Source organism: Nerophis lumbriciformis, linkage group LG35 (genome assembly GCF_033978685.3).
Source record: "Nerophis lumbriciformis linkage group LG35, RoL_Nlum_v2.1, whole genome shotgun sequence".
Lineage (NCBI taxonomy): Eukaryota > Metazoa > Chordata > Actinopteri > Syngnathiformes > Syngnathidae > Nerophis > Nerophis lumbriciformis.
The window spans coordinates 24,158,777-24,182,215 of NC_084582.2; the positions used below are offsets into that span (position 1 = coordinate 24,158,777).

At 39.5% G+C, this 23,439-nt stretch overlaps 1 protein-coding gene across 2 annotated transcripts in view; it reads left to right on the forward strand.

Annotated features, from left to right (window-relative positions):
• Positions 1–23,439, forward strand: part of fgf12a (fibroblast growth factor 12a) — a 97,756-nt gene that overhangs the window by 692 nt on the left and 73,625 nt on the right. The window contains exon 2 of one of the 2 annotated variants that reach the window (XM_061927742.2): positions 3,878–3,972. In XM_061927742.2, coding sequence (XP_061783726.1) covers positions 3,878–3,972 — 95 coding nt within the window. Of the gene's footprint in view, positions 1–3,877; positions 3,973–14,463; positions 14,734–23,439 lie in introns of those variants that run through there. The other variant, XM_061927741.2, reaches the window with a different exon arrangement.

Here is a 23,439-nt window from a genome sequence, read left to right on the forward strand (position 1 = left end):
GCTTCCCTCTTGTGGCGGAAATGAACACCTACATAATGCGTGTACTTGGCCTCACAGTTATTGTCTATATATTACTTACACATAAATATACGTTTTAAATGTTTGTTGAAATGATGTAATACTTTTGCATTAGTACATTACAATAATTCATACATGTTTTTTTTTACCTTAGTGGAAATTAGTACAAATGTGCTTAAGATTCTTCCATTGTTTCTGTAAACACAATTGCCTTTTTTCTACAATATTCTTTGTCGAATGTTGTGCAGTACATCAATTCTAGAAAGTATTTTTTTTAAATTAATGTCTTATGTTGGTATATCATTTCAAAACAATCATTACTGACCAGTACCAATCCCATGTATGGGATTGGTACCGAGTTTGTATCAATCATGGCAGAAAGTAGCAGGAGACCAGAGGAAAGCAGAATTGATGACCGGGGTGTTGCTATTGGCATCTAGACAAGTTCCACAAACTTCTCACTGGCTGGCCATTGGCTCTGAAATTAGGCGAAGAAGTTCCAATATAGCTGCACTGCAGTGTCTGCAGAGAAGCTGTAGGCTCACCTCCAATCTCGTATCTGCAATATACTTGCTGGGCTTTAGCGTCATACAATATTGCATACTGCAAGTCACAGAAGGGAGCCAGTGTTTGTATAAGATCATTGTTTTTGGATGCAAGTCAGCTAATTAATGCATGTATTAGAATGGATGTGACGAAAGGACAACCGTGTGCCTTTGCTGCTGTGTAGGCCCAAGGACACACTGCCAAGTTAGATGATATCCTATCGAGGATTGTATCCTGCGGGTGCTGGTTTGGGTCAAAGCAGGACATAGCGGTGGAGCACAGGAGAAACACGATGATGGATGACAAATAAAATAAACAGGACAATCACAACAGTGGTAATATTAACATGTGTTTGCTACTGCAGTTTAAAACTTGTATCATTCATTTCCCCTTATGAATGATATCAAAATACATGCAAGTTGCTCCATGATCAATGCGGGACGTTTATTTTCCCAGCAGAGGTGTCCTCTTTCATTGGACCTCTCATTGACTTGCAGTGAGCCAACGCCAGCGGAAACAGGGCCTCGATCATGTAACAGGAAGAGAGGTGTATGAAATGACTAAAACCTCATCCATGTCATTTAGCTGTTCACACTGATGAATTCACTGTCCCAAGCATGACACGGAACATCATTTAGCCTTGAGACTTCATCGCCAATGTCTGCAATCGGCAACATAGTCCCTTTTTATACATCAGAGGAAACACGAGCTGCAATCGCCGCGTCCCACAAGTGCTGACAAGGCGCTTTCTCCAACACTGATCAATGAGCCCGTTGGATATTAACACACTGGCGCTTGTTTTCTGTCATTTTCCCACCTCTCCTTTTACTGCACTGTGGTTGCAGTGTTTGCATTGTGAATTACCCACAGTGACATTTAAAATAAGTTATGTTTGCACGACAGCATCCAGGTCCAAAATGCTTGAGGTGAATGTTTTAAAGATTTAAAATGCAGCAGATCACAGGAAAGGCTTTTGAAAAAACAATTATGCGTACACTTAAGCTCTTTGTGTGTTTAAAGGGGAACTGCGCTTTTTTTTGGAATTTTGCCTATCGTTCACAATACAAACAAGTAGAAAAAGACACAAGTTCTTTTTTTTTGCATTCTAATATGTAAAGATCGGCTTGTTCTAGGTGGCTAGCAATGCAGCTAATGGGAGCCATTCTGCCCTTAAATCACTTTAAAAATGCATTCAAAAAACGTCAAAAATACTTAATTTACGTTCCGTAACGAAACTGTAGCAACATGGTTATTGTAAGAGCAAACACTGAGGAACTATTTTTATAGCGTACTAAAACATCGTTGTGCTACGGTATTAGCCGTGAGCTCGCTACAGCGAGAGATAAGCTAGCTTCTACATCAGTACCCGAATTGTGTTTGAGTTTGTAATGCACAACAATAAGACACCAATCTGTACTGAGTGAAAAACATGAACAATCATATTATAGTATCTGTAAAGTATAAGCCCACATTTTATGCTTTGTTTGTACACAACACTTGTCCAGGGTGTACCCCGCCTACCGCCCGAATGCAGCTGAGATAGGCTCCAGCACCCCCTGTAACACCGAAAGGGACAAGCGGTAGAAAATGGATGAATGGATGGAAAGGGTTTGTACACAGCCAGCTTGACAGTGTATGTACTGTAGATGTAATAACATGCATGACGTGCTGCGTGTATCATAATTGATAGTATAGTGACTCACTCGATGGACAGTTGTGCTTTTGGTCCAGCTGGCTGGGGACGTTTCCAGTTGATTTTGGGTAAGCAATCCATTTTTGTTGACATAGCTTTGCTCCAAGTTCCACATTTACAGCGTCAAAGTCACGCTGACCTCACTCTCTCAGCTTCTGTTTGCCTCAGCAGCATTTAATCCTACGTATATTCAGTTTCAAAAGTATAAGGTTGTGAATCCTTATTTGTCCAAAAATAGTCGTCTTAGTCGTCTATTAGCAAGTATGCCATGATTACAACACAATCGCATTTGTTTCCGGAAGTAAGAACTCGCATTTGTTGCTGGAAGTCGGAAGTGTGCTGCTATGGAAACGGAGATAAATGCGTTGAGGAAATTAAAGTTAAAGTACCACTGATGGTCACACACACACTAAGTGTGGTGAAATTACCCTCTGCATTTGACCCATCCATTTGTTCCACCCCCTGGGATGTGAGGGGAGCAGTGAGCAGCACCGTTGGCCGCGCTCGAGAATCATTTTGGTGATTTAACCCCCAATTCCAACCCTTGATGCTGAGTGCCAAGCAGGGAGGCAATGGGTCCCATTTTTATAGTCTTTGGTATGACTCGGCCGGGGTTTGAACTCACGACCTACCAATTTCCGGTAATGCATTAAATGACTAAATGCCTTGTAATGTGTATATAAAACATTGACAGAGGGTTTTGAAGTTGTTTTAGCTGCATCTTCCAAGGTTTTTTTTACCATCTTTAAAATCCTAAAAATAAAATGACGTGTGTTCTTGACTCTCATAACGATTGTGAACGATAGGCAAAATTCCCCCCAAAAAGTGCAGTTCCCCTTTAAAGGCCTGACAGTTCGCAAATTACTGGTCACTTCCTTTTAAGAGCTTTTTACTCAAACCCATTGCACAACACATTTATAATCCATTGTTTCATATACCGTGCTGCTCACCCTTGACATCAGAATTCCACAGCCATATCCAATAACTGCCACAATATGGCTTAGGACACTCTATTGATTGCATTCTTTCATTAAATATTGATATCCCTCAGCAAATTAGCACCTGCCGGGGCTACTGTCTACGCATTTGAACGTGTGGTCAGACATAAATGGCAGGGACAGGACATAACTGTAATTTTGAGAAATGTCTTAATAATACAAGTATTACAGTGCGAAGTATATATGGGTTGGTGGACAGGGAATACAATCTTTTATACGTCAGCATAGAATTGAACATGAATAAAACGACATTGTTTTCTCTAAATCTTAATTATGGGCTTATTTATGTTTATCATAGCAGCAACAGCAAGCTTCTAAAAACATGTTGGATCAGCTTTTTACTATAATCAGCTGATGTTCTCCTGCGTCAATAAGACTCAAAAGACACACACACACACACACACACACACACACACACACACACACACACACACACACACACACACACACACACACACACACACACAGAATTAGAATGCTATAGAGAAGGAGAGAGAGAGAGACTTTACCTGAGTGGGTGCTGCCACGTGCATCAGTGGGACCCACACAGGACAGCAGGAGGTCATTTTGCACTCTGTTTATTGAAGCAAACCTCCTGACTCAAGGCTGCTCTTCTCACCAGACGAAGCGAGGACGGAACCCCGGTCCGAGAGCATCCACTAGGAGCGATCGCATCCACTTCTGCACCACAAGAGGACATGGGTGATAAAAACGCTGGTAAGACACACTCATTTTATTATTATTTTTTTACAGTTGGTATACTTTTGTTGTGTTGATGTAAGTTGCATGCATACGCTTGTGTGGTGATGATAGTGTAGTACTGCAGCATGCTATTACCTTAACAGCTCCCTCTACCCCTTCACTCTGTTACTCCGTGTAAACACAACACAAGTTTAACCAACACAACTATTACCAGATCTGTTTTGGATTAGGTCAGACTTATTTCAAGTTACATTTGCAGCCAATGTTACCCATTTGGTTTTATTTGACACTAAAAACCAAGCACAATAACCAACAAAAAAACAGGCTGGCTTCTTTCCAGATAGTTGCTAGTCATCGCCCATTCAAATTAAATACCACCTTTTATCCACTCAAAGAAAAAAATAGCAAGTAAGACCACAAAGTACTTTGTTTGGTTCACACATGCGTACAATTTAGTGCGCTATTTCTTTCATGGAAGGAAGAAAACAGGCAACACAAAAATCCTGAGTTTTGGTTTTGTTTTGTTTAGAGCAGTGATTCTCAAACTGGTACGCGGCCTCCGTCTAGCGGTACACCAACTATTCAGTTAATTAGATATTGTATTGATGTGACATGTTTTATTTTTCTATATTCAAACACAGTGTTACTGTTCAAACTGTGTATAAAGTTACAGTTACCAAAAATATTAAATATACTTGTTAAATAAAAGATTGGCTTTGTTTTTAATGAATACCTAGGCCTACTATGCTACTGTATTTTAGTGTTGGTCATTAGGGTGGTGCTTGGAGAGCCAAGTGTTTTCTGAAGGGGTACTTGATGAAAAAAAGTTTGAGACCCGCTGGATTTAGGAGTTTTTTCTTGCTTCTGTCGACAATGCATGGCTTTCTATTACTTACAAAGCAGAGGTGTCAAACTGTTTTTTTTTGAGGGCCACATTGCATTCATAGCTGCCCTCAGAGGGCCGCGTGTAACACTAAATATATATGAATACTAACCTATTATAGTCTTGTTACACAATATGCTTATCGGCAACTGTTTTTGATTATTATACTTTTGAAATGATTATACTTTTGAACAGATTGATGGAGAACTTGCTTTGAAATCCTAAGTCAAGATGTCAAGCAGATATTTAAGTATTTATTTTTGATAAACAACAAAAAACAATGTTTGGAACATCTTAGACTTAGACTTTGACACAATTTAATGATCCACAAGGGAAATTGTTCCACACAGTAGCTCAGTGGCCTAGTGGTTAGAGTGTCCGCCCTGAGATCGGTAGGTTGTGAGTAGAGATGTCTGATAATATCGGCCTGCCGATGTTATCGGCGGATAAATGCGTTAAAATGTAATATCGGAAATTATTGGTATTGGTTTTCTTATTATCGGTATTGGTTTGAATTTTATTTTTTATTTTTATTTTTATTAAATCAACATAAAAAACTCAAGATACACTTACAATTAGTGCACCAAACCAAAAAAACCTTCCTCCCCCATTTACACTCATTCACACAAAAGGGTAGTTTCTTTCTGTTATTAATATTCTGGTTCCTACATTATATGTCAATATATATCAATACAGTCTGCAAGGGATACAGTCCGTAAGCACACATGATTGTGCGTGCTGCTGGTCCACTAATAGTACTAACCTTTAACAGTTAATTTTACTAATTTTCATTAATTACTAGTTTCAATGTAACTGTTTTTATATTGTTTTACTTTATTTTTTATTCAAGAAAATGTTTTTAATTTATTTATCTTATTTTATTTTATTAATTTTTTTTAAAAGTACCTTATCTTCACCATACCTGGTTGTCCAAATTAGGCATAATAATGTGTTAATTCCACGACTGTATATATCGGTTGATATCGGTATCGGTTGATATCGGTATCGGTAATTAAAGAGTTGGACAATATCGGAATATCGGATATCGGCAAAAAGCCATTATCGGACATCCCTAGTTGTGAGTTCAAACCCCGGCCGAGTCATACCAAAGACTATACAAATGGGACCCATTACCTCCCTGCTTGGCACTCAGCATTAAGGGTTGGAGTTGGGGGTTAAATCACCAAAAATGAATCCCGGGCGCGGCACCGCTGCTGCCCACTGCTGCCCACTGCTGCCCACACCTCCCAGGGAGTGATCAAGGGGATGGGTCAAATGCAGAGGAAACATTTCACCACACCTATTGTGTGTGTGACAATCATTGATACTTTAACTTTTAACTTTTAGTTACAAAGGATGGAAAAGATATAATGCACATAAGGGCACAAAAAGAGGGTGAAAACAAAAGTAGAATAAAAATGTACCATAGTAGCAATATAAATATAACATATACGTAATATTTACATATTATATATACAGTATATAATATATACAATATATATATTACTAATCCCAATTGCCATGTACAATATTACAATATATGTAACAGCTGCAGGGAAAAAAAAGGGCAGCATAAAAACAAGAGTAGATCCAGCAGAAAATATACATTATACATGTAAATATTTATATGTCACGTGCGCCTGAAAGAGTGGCAGCACATCACAGTAGCTCCTTTGTTGCATGATCAGACAATATTAAAGTATAGAACATATGCAATTGCATGCTTAACAAATACATTTAGCCAGGGGCTTTATTGATTCCAGCCTTGTGCAGGCTACATACGGTAAATGAAGCCATTTGATGTGACGGGCCACTTAGAATGATGTGGCGGGCGAGTTAAAATGATGAAATTACTTGACTTAAATCTTTTCCTTTTTTTATCAGTCTTTTTTTTGTAAATGGTGTTTTTGTTTTCCTCATATAGCATCTCCAAATGGTGCACAAAGCAAGAGGTCTTGGTCACTGCTTTAGTACAAATTGAAACTGAAAACGTAATACAGCAAGACACATCAGCATTGTCTTAATGCTAAGTAGAACTATCACAATACATCTGGCGTCATAAATAAAGTAATACTTATGCCTCATAAAAGTGTCTTAAAACATACCTTGTGGGTTGCTAACTATTTTGAAGAGCTGAATCGAATCTTGTCTGTTGTGTGTATACCGGTAGTTAGATCTGCCTCTAACTGCACTGCATTATTGGTACAAATAAAAGGACAAGGCCAATGTAAGGAAACTACACATGAAATCCTGAAATAACAATTAGACCAATCATTGGACAACATGTATAAAGGTACAACCTTACTTCATGATCAAAATAAATGCGGTACTCTCTGAAATTAAGCTGCTAGCTTAAGAAATCAGTATATACTGTATATAAAATGTACATGCATAGCAATTGTATGTTGGAAGAATATTATGGCTGGAAACCAACATTGTAATGAAATGCTCAATCGTAATAGTACTGTTGCAAAAATAGTTTTAATGATTAAGTGGCTCTTTTATACTTTGTAATCATCTGTTTTGCTTTTCTGGACTGTGCTGCTGTAAACAGTGAGTCACCCTGACATCCCATCATGACCCTCAGTGTCACTTTAACAATATGTTAGGAAAACATATTTATCTGAAATATATACTGTATATTTTTTAAAAATTCAAAATTTACAATGTTTGACTTCAGCTCTGTTTACATTACAGTTGAGACACAACCTATTGTTATTTCAAATATATGCTGCACAAAATCAATTTACAAAGCAAATCAAGTTCTTTTTAATTTCATATTAAATAGATGACATGTATTTTTCTTTTGATATTTGCATTCAGAGCAAATATCACCAGCAAGGTGAATTTATGGATGTTTTTTATATTGAAGCGAAATTAGAGCTGGCTTATATTTCCATGGTGTCATCAAACACACATCAGCGTTAGCTCAAATACACACAGGACATCTTTTTTTTCGGGCGGTCAAGACGGGGACAGTGGAATCAGTTTGAGCCAAATCATGCAAGCATACAAGCTCATGAAGTTTTGAATCAAATTCAGATTTGTCTAAGTGCTTCCTACAGGCCCGTCTACACCGGTTGTCTTCATGCCGATTTTGGTTTTGCTTCTGCGGAGAGATTGTAGTGGGAGTTGAATATTCCGCACCGTGGCACTATCTGAGTCCTCTTCCCTCATCCAATCTTCCCTTAAACACCTCACTGACCTTTTCCTATTTGCATGGCTGCTGCTGTTCAGACGTTTTGCTGACCTGAAATATCCTTTTATGTACATTGTATACATTAAAACACTGTAGACATGAACCCAAGGGCGGGGGAGGCGGCATAATGCGTTGTGCTTCCTGTGCAAACTTGTATGGCACTGTATATAAATGATATGGAACCGTGCAGCAATGCTATCTGCAGTGCGCAATACTGTCAGTTGAATGAAAACATTTAAATGAAAGCTCTCTTATCATCCATCTCCTATATGTTTACCTTCCCCAAAAATGAAAAATTAAATCACTATATTAGACTATTTTTGGGCAACATGAGCATCACTAGAATTCTTTCCTCATACCCCTCAAAAATTTCAATATTTTTTCTGTGGAAATCCCTGTTTTGCTCATAAGCAGAGGGCCATTTTTTCATATAAATTAGAAAACTCTTGGTAATAATAAACACATAAATTATAAGTGAATGGGTGAAATCGTACATTTTACCAAACACTGCTTTTGTAACATAATGTTATCATTTTGTTGCTACAAGCTGCACCTTTAAATACAGTGGAACCTTAATTCACGGACTTAAACAGCGTTCGGGAATAAAAAAAAAGATGCTATATTTGAAATCAGTTTTGCCATAAGAAACAATGTACATTTGAATAATGGGTTCCAGTCTTCAGTCTATATTTTAATAAAAGTAAACATTTTTTAAGAAACATTTGTTTATTGGATTTTTGACATATACAGTCCAGAAATACAATTGAACACATGTCAAATGCTCTTTGTTCAACCGGATGTTCTGTTGTTTATTGTTAAGGATTCAACATTGAATTCCGCTGCAGTAATTGGTCTCTCTAACTCTACCGCAGCAGACTGATCAACCAAGGGAATGTCCAGATTGGCATCAAGCTCAGGAGTAGAACAATGAGGAGATGAGTAAAGGGATGCATAGAAATTCCTGAATATGTTATTTATGTAAAGATCATCTGTAACTATAACTGAATTGGATTAAATCTGCGGAATATAGTTTACCAGTTTAATCGCCATGTTCAGAAAACTGTGATTGAGAACCAAGTATTTGTTCAGTAGCACAGTCTGTCGCAAGGACATTTAGTTCCGCCTGTGGAGAGAGCCTTTCCTTAATAAGTGTCTGGGTTTTGAGAGGTGGAGTACAAGTTACCTAACAGAGATATGCGTTATGTCAAACTATTTAATTTATTCTTCCTGAGTTTTTTTCTCCTAACTTGTATTGGATATTATCTCCCCCCTAATGTATGCCTTTAGCACCTCCCAGAGTACATAGGCCGACATCCCGGGAGTCTTGTTCAAGAGCACAAAAAATCTATTTGACACGGAACAATATCCACAAAGTCTTCATATTTAGACGCCAAGACGCATGTGTGGTTGTCAGGTTTTCTAAGAAAAAATCTACTGAAATTAAAGCATGATCAGAGATAACAATTGCATCATATTTGCATATAGATATAGATAAAAGTAATTTATTATCAACTACAAAGAGTAATTGCGGGTGAAAGTGGGGATGAATGTGAGAGAAGAAGGAATATTGCCTTCTAGAGGGATTTAAAAAGCACCAGACATCTGAAACAGAAAATTATTCCGTAAAAGACTGAATTGTCTTATTGGACCTTGACGGTGGCCAAGTTTTGGGTGAATATCAGTCAAGCTGGGGATCGAGCCAACAGTTAGTCTCCTCCTAGTATTTAATAGTACATTGACAGGTTAAGGAGATTCAGAAAAAGACGTTTGAAAAAAGTGTCTTTGTCATAGTTGGGAGCATAAACATTTACGAGGGCTACTGGGGTGTTGAAAATCTGGCCAATGGGATGAGAAATACCATTGAAGTGTACAAAAGGAACAGATTTATGTAGCAAAATAAGAACTCCCCTCGATTTGCCCAAACATGTAGAGTGGTAAGTCTGTCCTATCCATCTTCTCCTCAGCCTCAAGTGATCAGAAAGTTTAAGATGAGTCTCCTGCAAGAAGATTATTTGGGCGCCCAGATGAGTGAGATAATGAAATATCTTACTTCATTTTATAGGATTAAAAAGGCCTTTGTAATTAAACCTGGTAAACCTAATGCCACACCCGCCCGGCGTGGCTGTTAGATTAGGCTGGTCATAGCAAAAGGATGCAAACATCAAATAAACGGTATACAAAAATGTAAGTCTATTTAAAAACTCAAAAAAAAAAACTTGACTGATGCAAAGAAAAGGAAAACAAAACAGTGGCCATTTTATGGCCATTTTATTGTTTTTGTCGACAAAGTCTGACGTCTTTGTTGATTCTGGCCGTTGAAAAAAAGTGATCCACAACGTTGCTGGAAAGAAAAGACCAAACCTCACGTTGAGACATGAATATAGTCTCTTCTTCAACGCAGCAAAGGCCGCTCGCTCCCGAGCCACGGCCGGGGTGAAGTGGGAAAAATTGAAATCCTCTTGCCCATACAGGATAGCGGAGAAGCATCACCCGCCCTGCGCAGAATCTGGTTTTGGACTTGAAATAAATTCACTCATACAACTAAGGCTGAGGAGGTTGGCCGTCTTTAGAATTGGCGCGGAGGGCACGGTCCATTGTGGGCTTGTTGTCAAGATTTAGGACCTCCTGCAAGAATTGAACGGTGACCTCAGTTGGCCGGGGGCCCTCACAGCCCTTAGGAAGGCCCACCACTCGGACATTATTCCACCTCCAGCGGCCCTCCGGATCATCGCAATTTTTTTTTAGAGAGGAGATCAATGGTGGCAGCTTGTTGATGCTAGTGCAGAGTTCGGATAGCTCGTTAGCATTAGCAGTGCACTCCAGGCTAGCAATGGCTCCGCTATGGGACAATAGAATGTCTCAATTAGGGATGTCCCGATCCAGGTTTTTGCACTTCCGATCCGATACCGATATTGTTTTTGCACTTCCGATCCGATACCGATATTGGCCTATCCGAGCATGTATTAAAGTTTAAAGTTATTTAGCCTACTTAGTTGTCAGAATCATGTTGAAAAGGGTTTTAGTACTCTTGATAACAACTAGCCAGCTGAATTAGGGGAGTTTGTATAATACACAATGGTTGGTAACAAGAAACTGACCTGTTTATTCAAGGACAAACACAAAATAGACAAAATTATACATGACAAACAGAAATGGCATCATTGAAACTAGGGCTGGGCAATATGGCCTTTTTTTAATATTGCGATATTTTAAGGCCATATTGCGATACACGATATATATCTCGATATTTTGCCTTAGCCTTGAATGAACACTTGATGCATATAATCACATCAGTATGATGATTCTATGTGTTTTGATTGATTGATTGAGACTTTTATTAGTAGGTTGCACAGTGAAGTACATATTCCGTACAATTGACCACTAAATGGTAACACCTGAATAAGTTTTTCAACTTGTTTAAGTCGGGGTCCACTTAAATTGATTCATGATACAGATATATACTATCAGATATATACTATCATCATAATACAGTCATCACACAAGATAATCACATTGAATTATTTACATTATTTATAATCCGGGGTGTGGCGGGGGGCGCCGGATGTAAGTGTCAAAAAGACAGCCAAAAGAGTTTGATATGAGAATAAATCTAAAGTTAAAATATAGGGTAGAAATGCACCCATTTGCAGGAAATGTAGTCTTGATTTTCAAAATGTTCTTTCAAGGCTTGCATGTCTACATTAAAACATTCTTCTTCATACTGCATTAATATATGCTACTTTTAAACTTTCATGCAGAGAAGGAAATCACAACTAAAAAAATCACTAATTTTTTCATACGGTGTTGATCTGGAAATGTTTGCCTCGGCATTTTGATGGTGTGGACGCGTGGCACCGAATGGAGATAAGCGTCTCGACAGACGTTACGATATTTGAACAATGATGACGAAAACTGTTTTCTCTGTCGTGTCCGTGTGTCAAAAATTGTTATGCGCTTATTTTTTTTTTTGAGTTTGTGCGTGGCATATAATTGCTATGCGCACAAGCGCGCACCTTAGAGGGAGCGTTGGTCACACGGCTGCGCTAGCATCACAGCTAACGTTAGCCATGCTGCTACCTCTCTGCTCGGTGTGGGCGTATACGTATGTGACGTATGACGTGACAGTATGTGACGTATGACGTGACAGTATGTGACGTGTGCAAGAAGGTGCGCTTGTCTGTCTGTGAGAGGGAGACACAGGAAAGAGTGAGAAGAGCCTGTCGTGTAATACCAGCAGCTAAAAGCAACTGCGTGAGAATGTGGATGTGTTGAAGGTGTGCTGGAAAATGCGGAACGAAAATTAGGGAGCTGCAGAAAAGTGGAATGTATTGTTTAAATCGGTGCGTTGGAAAACACGGACCAGAGTTTTTTTTTTAAACTGGATCTGGATCGGCATTTTCCCATGCCTTGCCGATACGCATTTTTTGGCAAATATCGGCGGCCGATCCGATCCAAATATCGGATCGGGACATCCCTAGTCTCAATGGCAGCCACCATCTCCCCTCTGACACCAGATTTAAGATTGACGAGGATGTTTGCTCGCATTTAGTCCACCTTCTGACTTATCCACTTACAGAGGGCCAAGTTGATAACCGACTCCTCCATGATATCTGGATCCGGAGACGCACGGGTCTTAGAGCGGCCTGGCTTGTTGGATTTCCTTTGGCCAGACATCACGGAATTTGCAGGCTCACTCCATAAAAAAGAAGCGACGCACGTAAGGATGGGATTTGAAAGCTGGTTCTTGTTCAGAAGCGGCTCCCAGTTCATCAATTCCTTGGAATCGCTTGCCATTTTTTCAAAGGATTGCCTTAGGATGACGTCATCACGCAACGTGCACACTTTGCTTAAAGCACCAATATAAAGGAAAAACAAGTTGACTTTATATGCTGAATTGTATTTACAATCTGAAAAGTGTGTGAAAATAGCGTCTAAACATCACAAAATGCCATAATTTTAGATGGCCATTTTAGATATTCCGCTCTGAATGTCTTCGGCAATTTTCGTAGATTCGGGGTGGGATGATGTCACAAGGGGAACGCTTCAGCACTCTGCCCATATCAACAGTTCATTGATAACTCATTGGAAAGAGATGTGCTGTTTATTATTAACGCATGGTTTTTTTTGTATTCGAAATGGTAAATAAATAAATTTAAAACGTCCGCTAACAATCGATCGAACAGGGGCTTCTAAATAACCATCCAAAACACGACAACAATACACTATTTACATTTCGTGACCTGAATATTGACCAAATATCAGCGATACTGTTGTTATAATCGCTAACAGATAAACATTTTTTTAGCAGCACATTAATCACAGAGAGCTAACTAACTAATGCTGCTGTATTGACATACTGTCAGCCGGTCTGCTGCTGCCAGGCAGATCGCGTCTCAGTTTGTCAAAATTATTGTAAATTATAAATCATGACTCTCACCTGGATAATAGGAGGGTTTAGCCATATATTGAGAAATTGTTCATCTGTGACATTCAATTTTATACTCTGGGATTGAGAGAAAGACGTGACAACCAAAGACGAGCGCCTGCAGCAACTTTTGCTTTTAACCCTTCGTATGGATTATGATTAATTTTTCATCGAAACGGGAAGTAAGAACATCTTATCAGTCGGCATCCCAGTGAAAGCAGACATTTTACAGTGATTGTTTTATGTTCATAGTATATATTTCCTGTTTAGCACTTAGCAATACTGCTACATGATGCTATAGTGTTTCACTGAAGCTGGATCTGTTTAGCACTCTAAACTAGTTTAAGACTCTAAAACTTGTAGATGAGCCTCCTTATATTCAGGCTCAAAAATATAAGGTTCTGGATCATGTTATTGGCTTGCTGATTATCTCCCAAAATGGCTCGGGACTATCATTGAAATTCATACTATTTCGATCATATCTACGTACTCACAAACTTTGTAAGTCTTTTGGTGTTGCAAAATCATACGATAATAGCTTCAAAATAGAGGCAACGTGTTTTTCCTTTATACTGGTACTTTAAAATCACCTAAAGTAGCACAGTAGCTAAAGACAGCACTGCCTTGGTGACCGAATGGGCACTGGAGATAGATCAGATGTGTTGTGACACAAATTGGCTGCCTGCACATCATTTCTTCAACTCCTGCATTACCTCACCCAAACACCGGCCAGCTTGCTTGCTTGCTACTTATGCAGCTTAAGTTTGGCGTGCATGCTCCGCATCTCCCCTCCCTCATGCACAAAACCTCCCCCATCGCTCCTCTCCTCCTCCTCCTACCCACCGCTCTCTCTTCTCCTTGTCTCTTTTTTCCCCCCCCTGCTCTTACGTCCGCTGACGGTGCCATACAATTGGAGCACAGTGTGTCGTCCTTGCGTTGCCTGGAGAAACGAGAGGAGTGTGCATGCCGACAGTAGACCGAGCGGACTAGATGAGAAGCCTGGAGTAAGGTGGTGGTGGGGAGACTGCCTCAAAATGCCTGGTCCTAGCCTAACGTGTCCTGCAGCCTGTGCCCTTCTGAGGCTGTAGAGAGATAGAGGCGATGCTGCCTGACCCTGCATGCTGTGTTGTGGTCTACCATTGTTTGGATTGAGACAGGCTCCCATCAAAGCCAAATCAATGAGGATTCTGAGGCCATTCCTTCAGAAAGGAGCGCATATGCTGCAGTGTTTCTGTGGACAACGATCGAAGTCGCCCACTATCACCAACGGTGAGAGACCTCACACACACCATGCTCGTTTTGTGGAGGGGGGGCGGGATGATGGTGAGGATGAAGAGGATAGAGGTTGAGTGGTTTCATTGGCCACAACAAGTCCAGTGTGCGTGTGTGTGTGTGTGTGTGTGTGTGTGTGTGGCTGCGGCGCATGCATGGAGTCTCTCCTTTAGCGCTGAGTTAAGTGTGCACCAGTCAGCTGCCGAGCCCCGCAGTCCTCCACGCTTCAGCCTGCGCGCCAAAGGGTGCAATGTCGCGTCAAAGTCCCCAAAACTAAAGACGGCAATCAGTAACGTGGATAGAGACACCACTAGGCCGCAGTTCCCAAACTTTTCATTTCCTGGTACCGTAGACAATTTCTTCTTATGTCAGTTGTACTTCTAAAAATGTCTATTATTCTTAGTCCTTACATCTGGAGTGTCAAATTTATTTAGACCTTGAAGCTCAAGTTGACGTATACTCCAAACTTTGGAAAGTTTCTGTGCTACCGCCCACACAGATGATAATACAAATACTAATCAATACTTGAAAAGGCAATACAAAAGCAGAGAAACATTATGATCATTACAATTAATGGTGACTTTCTGGTTTGAAAGTATAAAGCGTGTCTCTGTTGACTCATACATGCACATTTACACATGCTGCAATATGACGTCCATAGTTGAGTTGGGTGGGACTATAAAAAACTTAAAACGTGAAACATGACATTTACAGCTGGAGAACATACTTGGAAAAGTTGCACTGGAGTCTAATAAGTAGTTTTATTGGGCTTCATACTCAAGAGACAGTTATAAATTCCTGTTGTGTTGCTACATTTCAGACAGTGCTACATTAACTCAGTGCTTCTCAAATAGTTTCTGTTACGCCCCCCTAAGAAAAAGAAAATGTATCCCCCCACTCTCCCTTTGACTATAAGTAGTATAATCTGCCTATAAAATTGTTATGAGTACACCTCTGCATAACTTATTAACATTAAAGGAAACAACACACTGGTCTTTCCTGGTCTCCCAGCGAGGTTCCAGTGAAGCCAAGTGCCACATACGCTTCATCATATTCTGGTATGGCAAAAACAACTGAATTAACTTTAGGTTTTTCTTGCTTTTGTCAAATTGACATCATTGACTAATTTGCTTAGTTGATCTTGACTCAGGTTCATATCCTTTTTTAAAAAATGTTAAAAAAATACATTTACAAATCATTGTTTTAATAGATGTTAGTATCTACTTTTCAGTTTTTTCTCATTACGTTAGGTTCTTTTGCTCTATTTTATTTATTTATTTTCTAAAATTTTGGTAAATAGGCCCATGGTTGCATTTTGAAGACCCCTGATTTACATATAGTGTCTCCAAGTTCTGTCTTCATCACTATCTCTAGTCATGACTCCCAGACTCCCGGCACGCTTGTAGAGTTGTTCGGCACGCTTCCACTCCTCACCTTTCGCGACACACTCCCCTGGCTTGTGGAGGAGCCCAAAATGCTTGTCTGGATCTTCACTCCTGTGGCAAATACTTTGCCTTTCATTACCGCTTGTGTTTAATTGCCGAGTAGATGCATTTGTGAAAAACGCACTTCCTGTCTTTCACTTGTAATGCGTATCATGTAAGAATTTTGAGCGGCGTTACGATGCGTATCCCCACTTAACATGCTTTTCTTCTTCTACGCTGCCGTTACATCAGCCTGTGTTTTGCTGTCGCCCCTGCTCAGTGGAGGACGTACTGCATGAATGAACACTTCTCTGAGTGGCTTCATTATTTGGGTGATGTTTGGCGGGCCAAATAAAAAGCTTTGGCACCTATTGAGGGCTCCTGCACTGTGATGGTTTATCGCTGGTACTTTAGCTGAAGTGTCTCTCAAAAAAAATCAGGGCAGATAATTAGAAACTCCATCAGGCACAGTGGACTCCTTTGAGACAACTGGAACAGAAGCAGCACACACTGGGATCTGTGGTAGTCAAGAATAAAAGCTTTTTATTTGTTCTGTTGGATAAACCCTCATCACACCTTCACGAGTCGGCGCATTGTTTCATAAACTTTTTCAGCTGTTTTTGGTTTCTCTCCAGGTCCCAAAACATTGTGTGGAGCCATAACATTGACTTATACCGTAGATATCTCCATCCATTCATTTTCTACCGCTTGTCCCTTTCAGGGTCACGGGGGTTGCTGGAGCCTTTCTCAGCTGCATTCGGGCGGAAGGTGGGGTACACCCTGGACAAGTCGCTACTTCATCGCAGGGCCAACACAGATAGACAGACACTCATATTCACACACTAGGGCCAATTTAGTGTTGCCAATCAACCTATCCCCAGGTGCATGTATTTGGAGGTGGGAGGAAGCCAGAGTACCCGAAGGGAACCCACGCACTCACGGGGAGAACATGCAAACTCCACACAGAAAGATCCCGAGCCCAGGATTGAACTGAGGACCTTCGTATTGTGAGGCACATGCACTAACCCCTGATCCACCGTGCTGCCCCCGTACATATCTATTATTCATAATAAATAACACATGCATATATGAATCAAAGTATGTTTGTCTGCTTGAAAATCATCAATTATCTCAACATTTCACTCTGATTGCAATACATTCAGAGCCTACTGATGCTTGTATTTTTAATACATTTATTGTGTCTATAAATTATCCTCAAATGTACGATATCAGGAAGAAATTAATTGTCACTGAATCGTCTGTCAGACCTGGTGCAATAAGGGGTGCGAATGATCAAATTTGGTATAAGATGCTATTCTTTGGGGAATCACGGTGGACCAGGGGTTTGTGCTGGTGCCTCACAATAAGATGGTCCTGGGTTCCATCCACAGGCTTGGGGCCTTTCTGTGTGGAGTTTGCATGTTCTCCTTGTGACTGCGTGGGTTCTCTCCGGGTACTCCGCCTTCCTCCCACCTCCAAAGACATGCACCTGGGGATATGTTGAGACTAGTGTGTGAATGTTGTCTATCTGTGTTGGCCCTGCGGTGAGGTGGCAACTTGTCCAGGGTGTACCCCGCTTTCTGCCCAAATGCAGCTGGAATAGGCTCCAGCCACCCCTGTGACCCTCAAGAGGGACAAGTGGTAGAAAATGGATGGATGGATGGATGGTATGCTTTGCAAGCTGAAATGTCATGTATTCCCTCCTGTATTGCAAGCATGAAAGCTACCTGCTGCAGTCTTTGAGCCTCATATGTTCAAATGTGTCAAATTTATACCTGGCTTTTATCAGGTGTCAATGCGTGCTTGAAAAGAATCACATCTTCATGCTCTTCTCTTGTAATAACAATCCATAATATTCACAATTTTTGTAAATCAGAGATAGTTTTGTATATAACTCAACTTTCTCACACTGTTTTGATGCCCCTGCAGTGTGTTGTCAATGTTGTTTGTTAGAATCTGACAGGCTGTGTTTTTATATACTTGCATAAATCTAATCCCTTCTAATGCAAAATTCATATAAAATTTAATTTTTTTCTAGCGAAATTAAGCCATTTTCTCATAATTTAGTACACTAAATTTAAATACACAACATGCCGGTGCATATAAATTGTGAAAGAAATATTAAGGTAACTATTACTTGGGTTGCAGGCACAAGTATTTACTGGTTGATATCCCCTTTGAGAACATGTTGGCCAAGAAAATATATAAAACCACTTTTAGACATCAAACATTCCAAAAGCAGAATTTTACAAGAAAATATTAATATAACTTCGGTCAAATTAATAATAGTGATTAAAATAAAGATTAGAAAAGACTGGGAAGCAGAATTTGGCAAGGTTTTGGAGGACAATGACTGGAGATCTGCATTGATACAAATAAATGATAGCACATCTTTTTCAAATGTTAATCTAATACAGATTAAGGTTGTCCATCACATCTATTTTACTAACTCTAAACTTTCCAAAATGTATGCCAATATTGCAGACACATGTAATCAATGTCAATCGACTCCTGCAAACAAACACACATGTTCTGGTCCTGTCCCTGTCTGAAAGCCTACTGGGTGAATATTTTTAAACATCTTGCAGATGCACGACATTTTAAGTTTTTGGAATTCCACCAAACTATCAAAAAATTAGGCAGACTTTTAGGGATAGTATCGCATACTTGCCAACCCTCCAGGATTTTCCGGGAGACTCCCAAAATTCAGCGCCTCTCCCGAAAACCTCCCGGGACAAATTTTCTCCCGAAAATCTCCCGAAATTCAGGCGGACCTGAGTGACGTGTCGACAGCCTATTTTCAAGTCCGCTTTCCCACAATATAAACAGCATGCCTGCCCAATCACGTTATAACTGTAGAATGATCGAGGGCGAGTTCTTAGGTTTCTTATGTGGGTTTATTGTTAGACAGTTTCATTAACGTCCTCCCAGCGCGGCAACAACACACAACAACAGCAGTCACGTTTTCGTCTACCGTAAAGCAGTTCGTCTGCCGTAAACAGCAATGTTGTGACACTCTTAAACAGGACAATACTGCCATCTACTGTACATGCATATGTGACAATAACATCTACGGCTTTTAGAGAGTGCAGTGCACAACTGCGCACACAACAAGGAGACGAAGCAGAATGCATCATCAGAGAGGGTGTTCAGCATGGTTAGAAAAATAGTGACAGAGAATAGAACAAGGATAGACAATTCGACCCTTAACTCAACAATGAGTAGATGAGTGTTATGTGTGTGTATATGTGTAAATAAATGAACACTGAAATTCAAGTATTTCTCTTATATATATATATATATATATATATATATATATATGTATATATATATATATATATATATATATATATATATATATATATACAGGTAAAAGCCAGTAAATTAGAATATTTTGAAAAACTTGATTTATTTCAGTAATTGCATTCAAAAGGTGTAACTTGTACATTATATTTATTCATTGCACACAGACTGATGCATTCAAATATTTATTTCATTTAATTTTGATGATTTGAAGTGGCAACAAATGAAAATCCAAAATTCCGTGTGTCACAAAATTAGAATATTGTGTAAGGCTAATACAAAAAAGGGATTTTTAGAAATGTTGGCCAACTGAAAAGTATGAAAATGAAAAATATGAGCATGTACAATACTCAATACTTGGTTGGAGCTCCTTTTGCCTCAATTACTGCGTTAATGCGGCGTGGCATGGAGTCGATGAGTTTCTGGCACTGCTCAGGTGTTATGAGAGCCCAGGTTACTCTGATAGTGGCCTTCAACTCTTCTGCGTTTTTGGGTCTGGCATTCTGCATCTTCCTTTTCACAATACCCCACAGATTTTCTATGGGGCTAAGGTCAGGGGAGTTGGCGGGCCAATTTAGAACAGAAATACCATGGTCCGTAAACCAGGCACGGGTAGATTTTGCGCTGTGTGCAGGCGCCAAGTCCTGTTGGAACTTGAAATCTCCATCTCCATAGAGCAGGTCAGCAGCAGGAAGCATGAAGTGCTCTAAAACTTGCTGGTAGACGGCTGCGTTGACCCTGGATCTCAGGAAACAGAGTGGACCGACACCAGCAGATGACATGGCACCCCAAACCATCACTGATGGTGGAAACTTTACACTAGACTTCAGGCAACGTGGATCCTGTGCCTCTCCTGTCTTCCTCCAGACTCTGGGACCTCGATTTCCAAAGGAAATGCAAAATTTGCTTTCGTCAGAAAACATGACTTTGGACCACTCAGCAGCAGTCCAGCTGGTGTCGGTCCACTCTGTTTCCTGAGATCCAGGGTCAACGCAGCCGTCTACCAGCAAGTTTTAGAGCACTTCATGCTTCCTGCTGCTGACCTGCTCTATGGAGATGGAGATTTCAAGTTCCAACAGGACTTGGCGCCTGCACACAGCGCAAAATCTACCCGTGCCTGGTTTACGGACCATGGTATTTCTGTTCTAAATTGGCCCGCCAACTCCCCTGACCTTAGCCCCATAGAAAATCTGTGGGGTATTGTGAAAAGGAAGATGCAGAATGCCAGACCCAAAAACGCAGAAGAGTTGAAGGCCACTATCAGAGCAACCTGGGCTCTCATAACACCTGAGCAGTGCCAGAAACTCATCGACTCCATGCCACGCCGCATTAACGCAGTAATTGAGGCAAAAGGAGCTCCAACCAAGTATTGAGTATTGTACATGCTCATATTTTTCATTTTCATACTTTTCAGTTGGCCAACATTTCTAAAAATCCCTTTTTTGTATTAGCCTTAAGTAATATTCTAATTTTGTGACACACGGAATTTTGGATTTTCATTTGTTGCCACTTCAAATCATCAAAATTAAATGAAATAAACATTTGAATGCATCAGTCTGTGTGCAATGAATAAATATAATGTACAAGTTACACCTTTTGAATGCAATTACTGTAATAAATCAAGTTTTTCCAAAATATTCTAATTTACTGGCTTTTACCTGTATATGTATGTCTTAATAAGGTTATCCAAAAACTAGTGCTCGATACCGTGGTAGAGCGCAATATATGTATGTGTGAGAAAAAAAATCACAAGACTACTTCAGGCCTGTTTCATGAGGGGTTCCCTCAATCATCAGATTTTTTTTTTTTTTTCCAATCTCCTGATGATTGAGGGAACCCTTCATGAAACAGGCCTGTAGAGATGAAGTAGTCTTGTGATTTTTTCCCCCCACACATACATATATATATATATATATATATATATATATATACAGTAGCTAGAATTCACTGAAAGTCAAGTATTTCTTATATATATATATATATATATATATATATATATATATATATATATATATATATATATATATATATATATATGAAATACTTGACTTGGTGAATTCTAGCTGTAAATATACTCCCCCACCCCCCACACACCTCCCGAAATCGGAGGTCTCAAGGTTGGCAAGTATGTAGTATCGCCTTTGCATCATTACTATTATTCTTATTTTGGGGGGGGGGGGGCTGTTTTCTCAGTACTTGTATTATGATAGGAAATAGTTCAATTTAAAGATACACATGCCACAAAAATACACCAACATTTTGAGTTGATATTAAACATTGATGACTTCTGAATAAACCCTGATGAAAACTAAACACTTGTAGTAAATGTTTCTTCCACACGAGGGCAGCAGACCTCTATAAATATATAATGTTTGAGCAGGCCTTACTCCTGTGTTAATATTCACTGCAATGGCAGCATACAGCATGTTTTCATATTTTCCACTGTCACTCATTTTAATTGACAGTTTAAGACGTCATTATTTCATCTGCAACAAGAGTGTTATCTCCATAGCATTAGGACGCAGCTTAAGTTGACCGTCTCTGATGTAAAGACGTGCATTGAAAGATGCCCATGCAGGGAACCCACACTACTGTTGGAATGATAGACGTGTTTATCCATTATTTCTTGTTGCTGCCCTGACATATCCTTTCTACCAAGTAAACGACAAGCCAATAACATTACGACCTGATTTAGACTCTTGCTTGCATACCTTGTTTGTCCCTACTCTCTCCTGTGGAAAACGCACTGCCCCTCCTTATCTCACCCTCAAACATTCTGTTGTATTCAAGTGTTACGTAAAGGAAAAGCATATGAATAAAATACTTCTTTTTTTTTTTCCTTTGAAAGGAAAATGATGATCGGTTAAAAGACCTTCTAAATATTTCATGCAGAAAGGAAGATTTAGTGTGCTGGTGAAGACACTTTTCCTGCCACACATTGTATGCATATTATATTTGATTATTGTATGCATATTATATTTGATTTTACACCCTCAAGCAACAATACCAATGAAACGTGGATCTGTAGTCAGTGTACAGCATGTATTGATTTGCAATAAAAGTAACTCAATTGGCAGCCATAGTTGGTCTGGATGTGTGGTAACGTACTACCAAGAGAAGAAGTGTGTCTTACAGTGAAGCGTGGTGGTGGTAGTGTCATGGTCTGGGGCTGCATGAGTGCTGCACGGAGGAGGATTCCAGTAACAACCTGTGCAGCTCTCATGCAGGAATCCCAAGTCCAAGAGGATTTCAGACTTTGGACACCTTGTTCAACGTACACAATTATGGCTGTGTGTTGGGTTATTGCTTCATAAGCTGTACACTGACTACTCTTAAGTTACAGTTTGTCCAAATTTTTTTGTCCTTGGAAAAAATATAATAAAATGGCTAATGAAAAGAAATGTAAATGAATAAACACAATCAATAAGGTAATTTATTCAAGGTCATAAAATGAGCACTTATAGACATGCATTTACACATCTATATTTTTACATACTGGCATTTTATCTGGGTTGTGTGCAACGCAGTACATATGCATTTCTCTTTTTTAAATTTTATTTCTATTTCGTTTCATTATTTTTTTAAATAATTACCTAAAAAAACTGTTTTATTAATTACCCAAATATTAATGAGTCTGTGGTAGTGATCCTGACTTTTCTTTGTTTTATTGATCATGTTATTGTCATGCAGTACATCAACCATGGGGACTACAGGCGAAAATGATCCTTTAGCTACAACCTGACATATTTACATATCATACATACCGTATTTTTCGGAGTATAGGTCGCTCCGGAGTATAATTCGCACCGGCCGAAAATGCACAATAAAGAAGGAAAAAAACATATATAAGTCGCACTGGAGTATAAGTCGCATTTTTTGGGGACATTTATTTGATAAAAGCCAACACCAAGAATAGACATTTGAAAGGCAATTTAAAATAAATAAAGAATAGTGAACAACAGGCTGAATAAGTGTA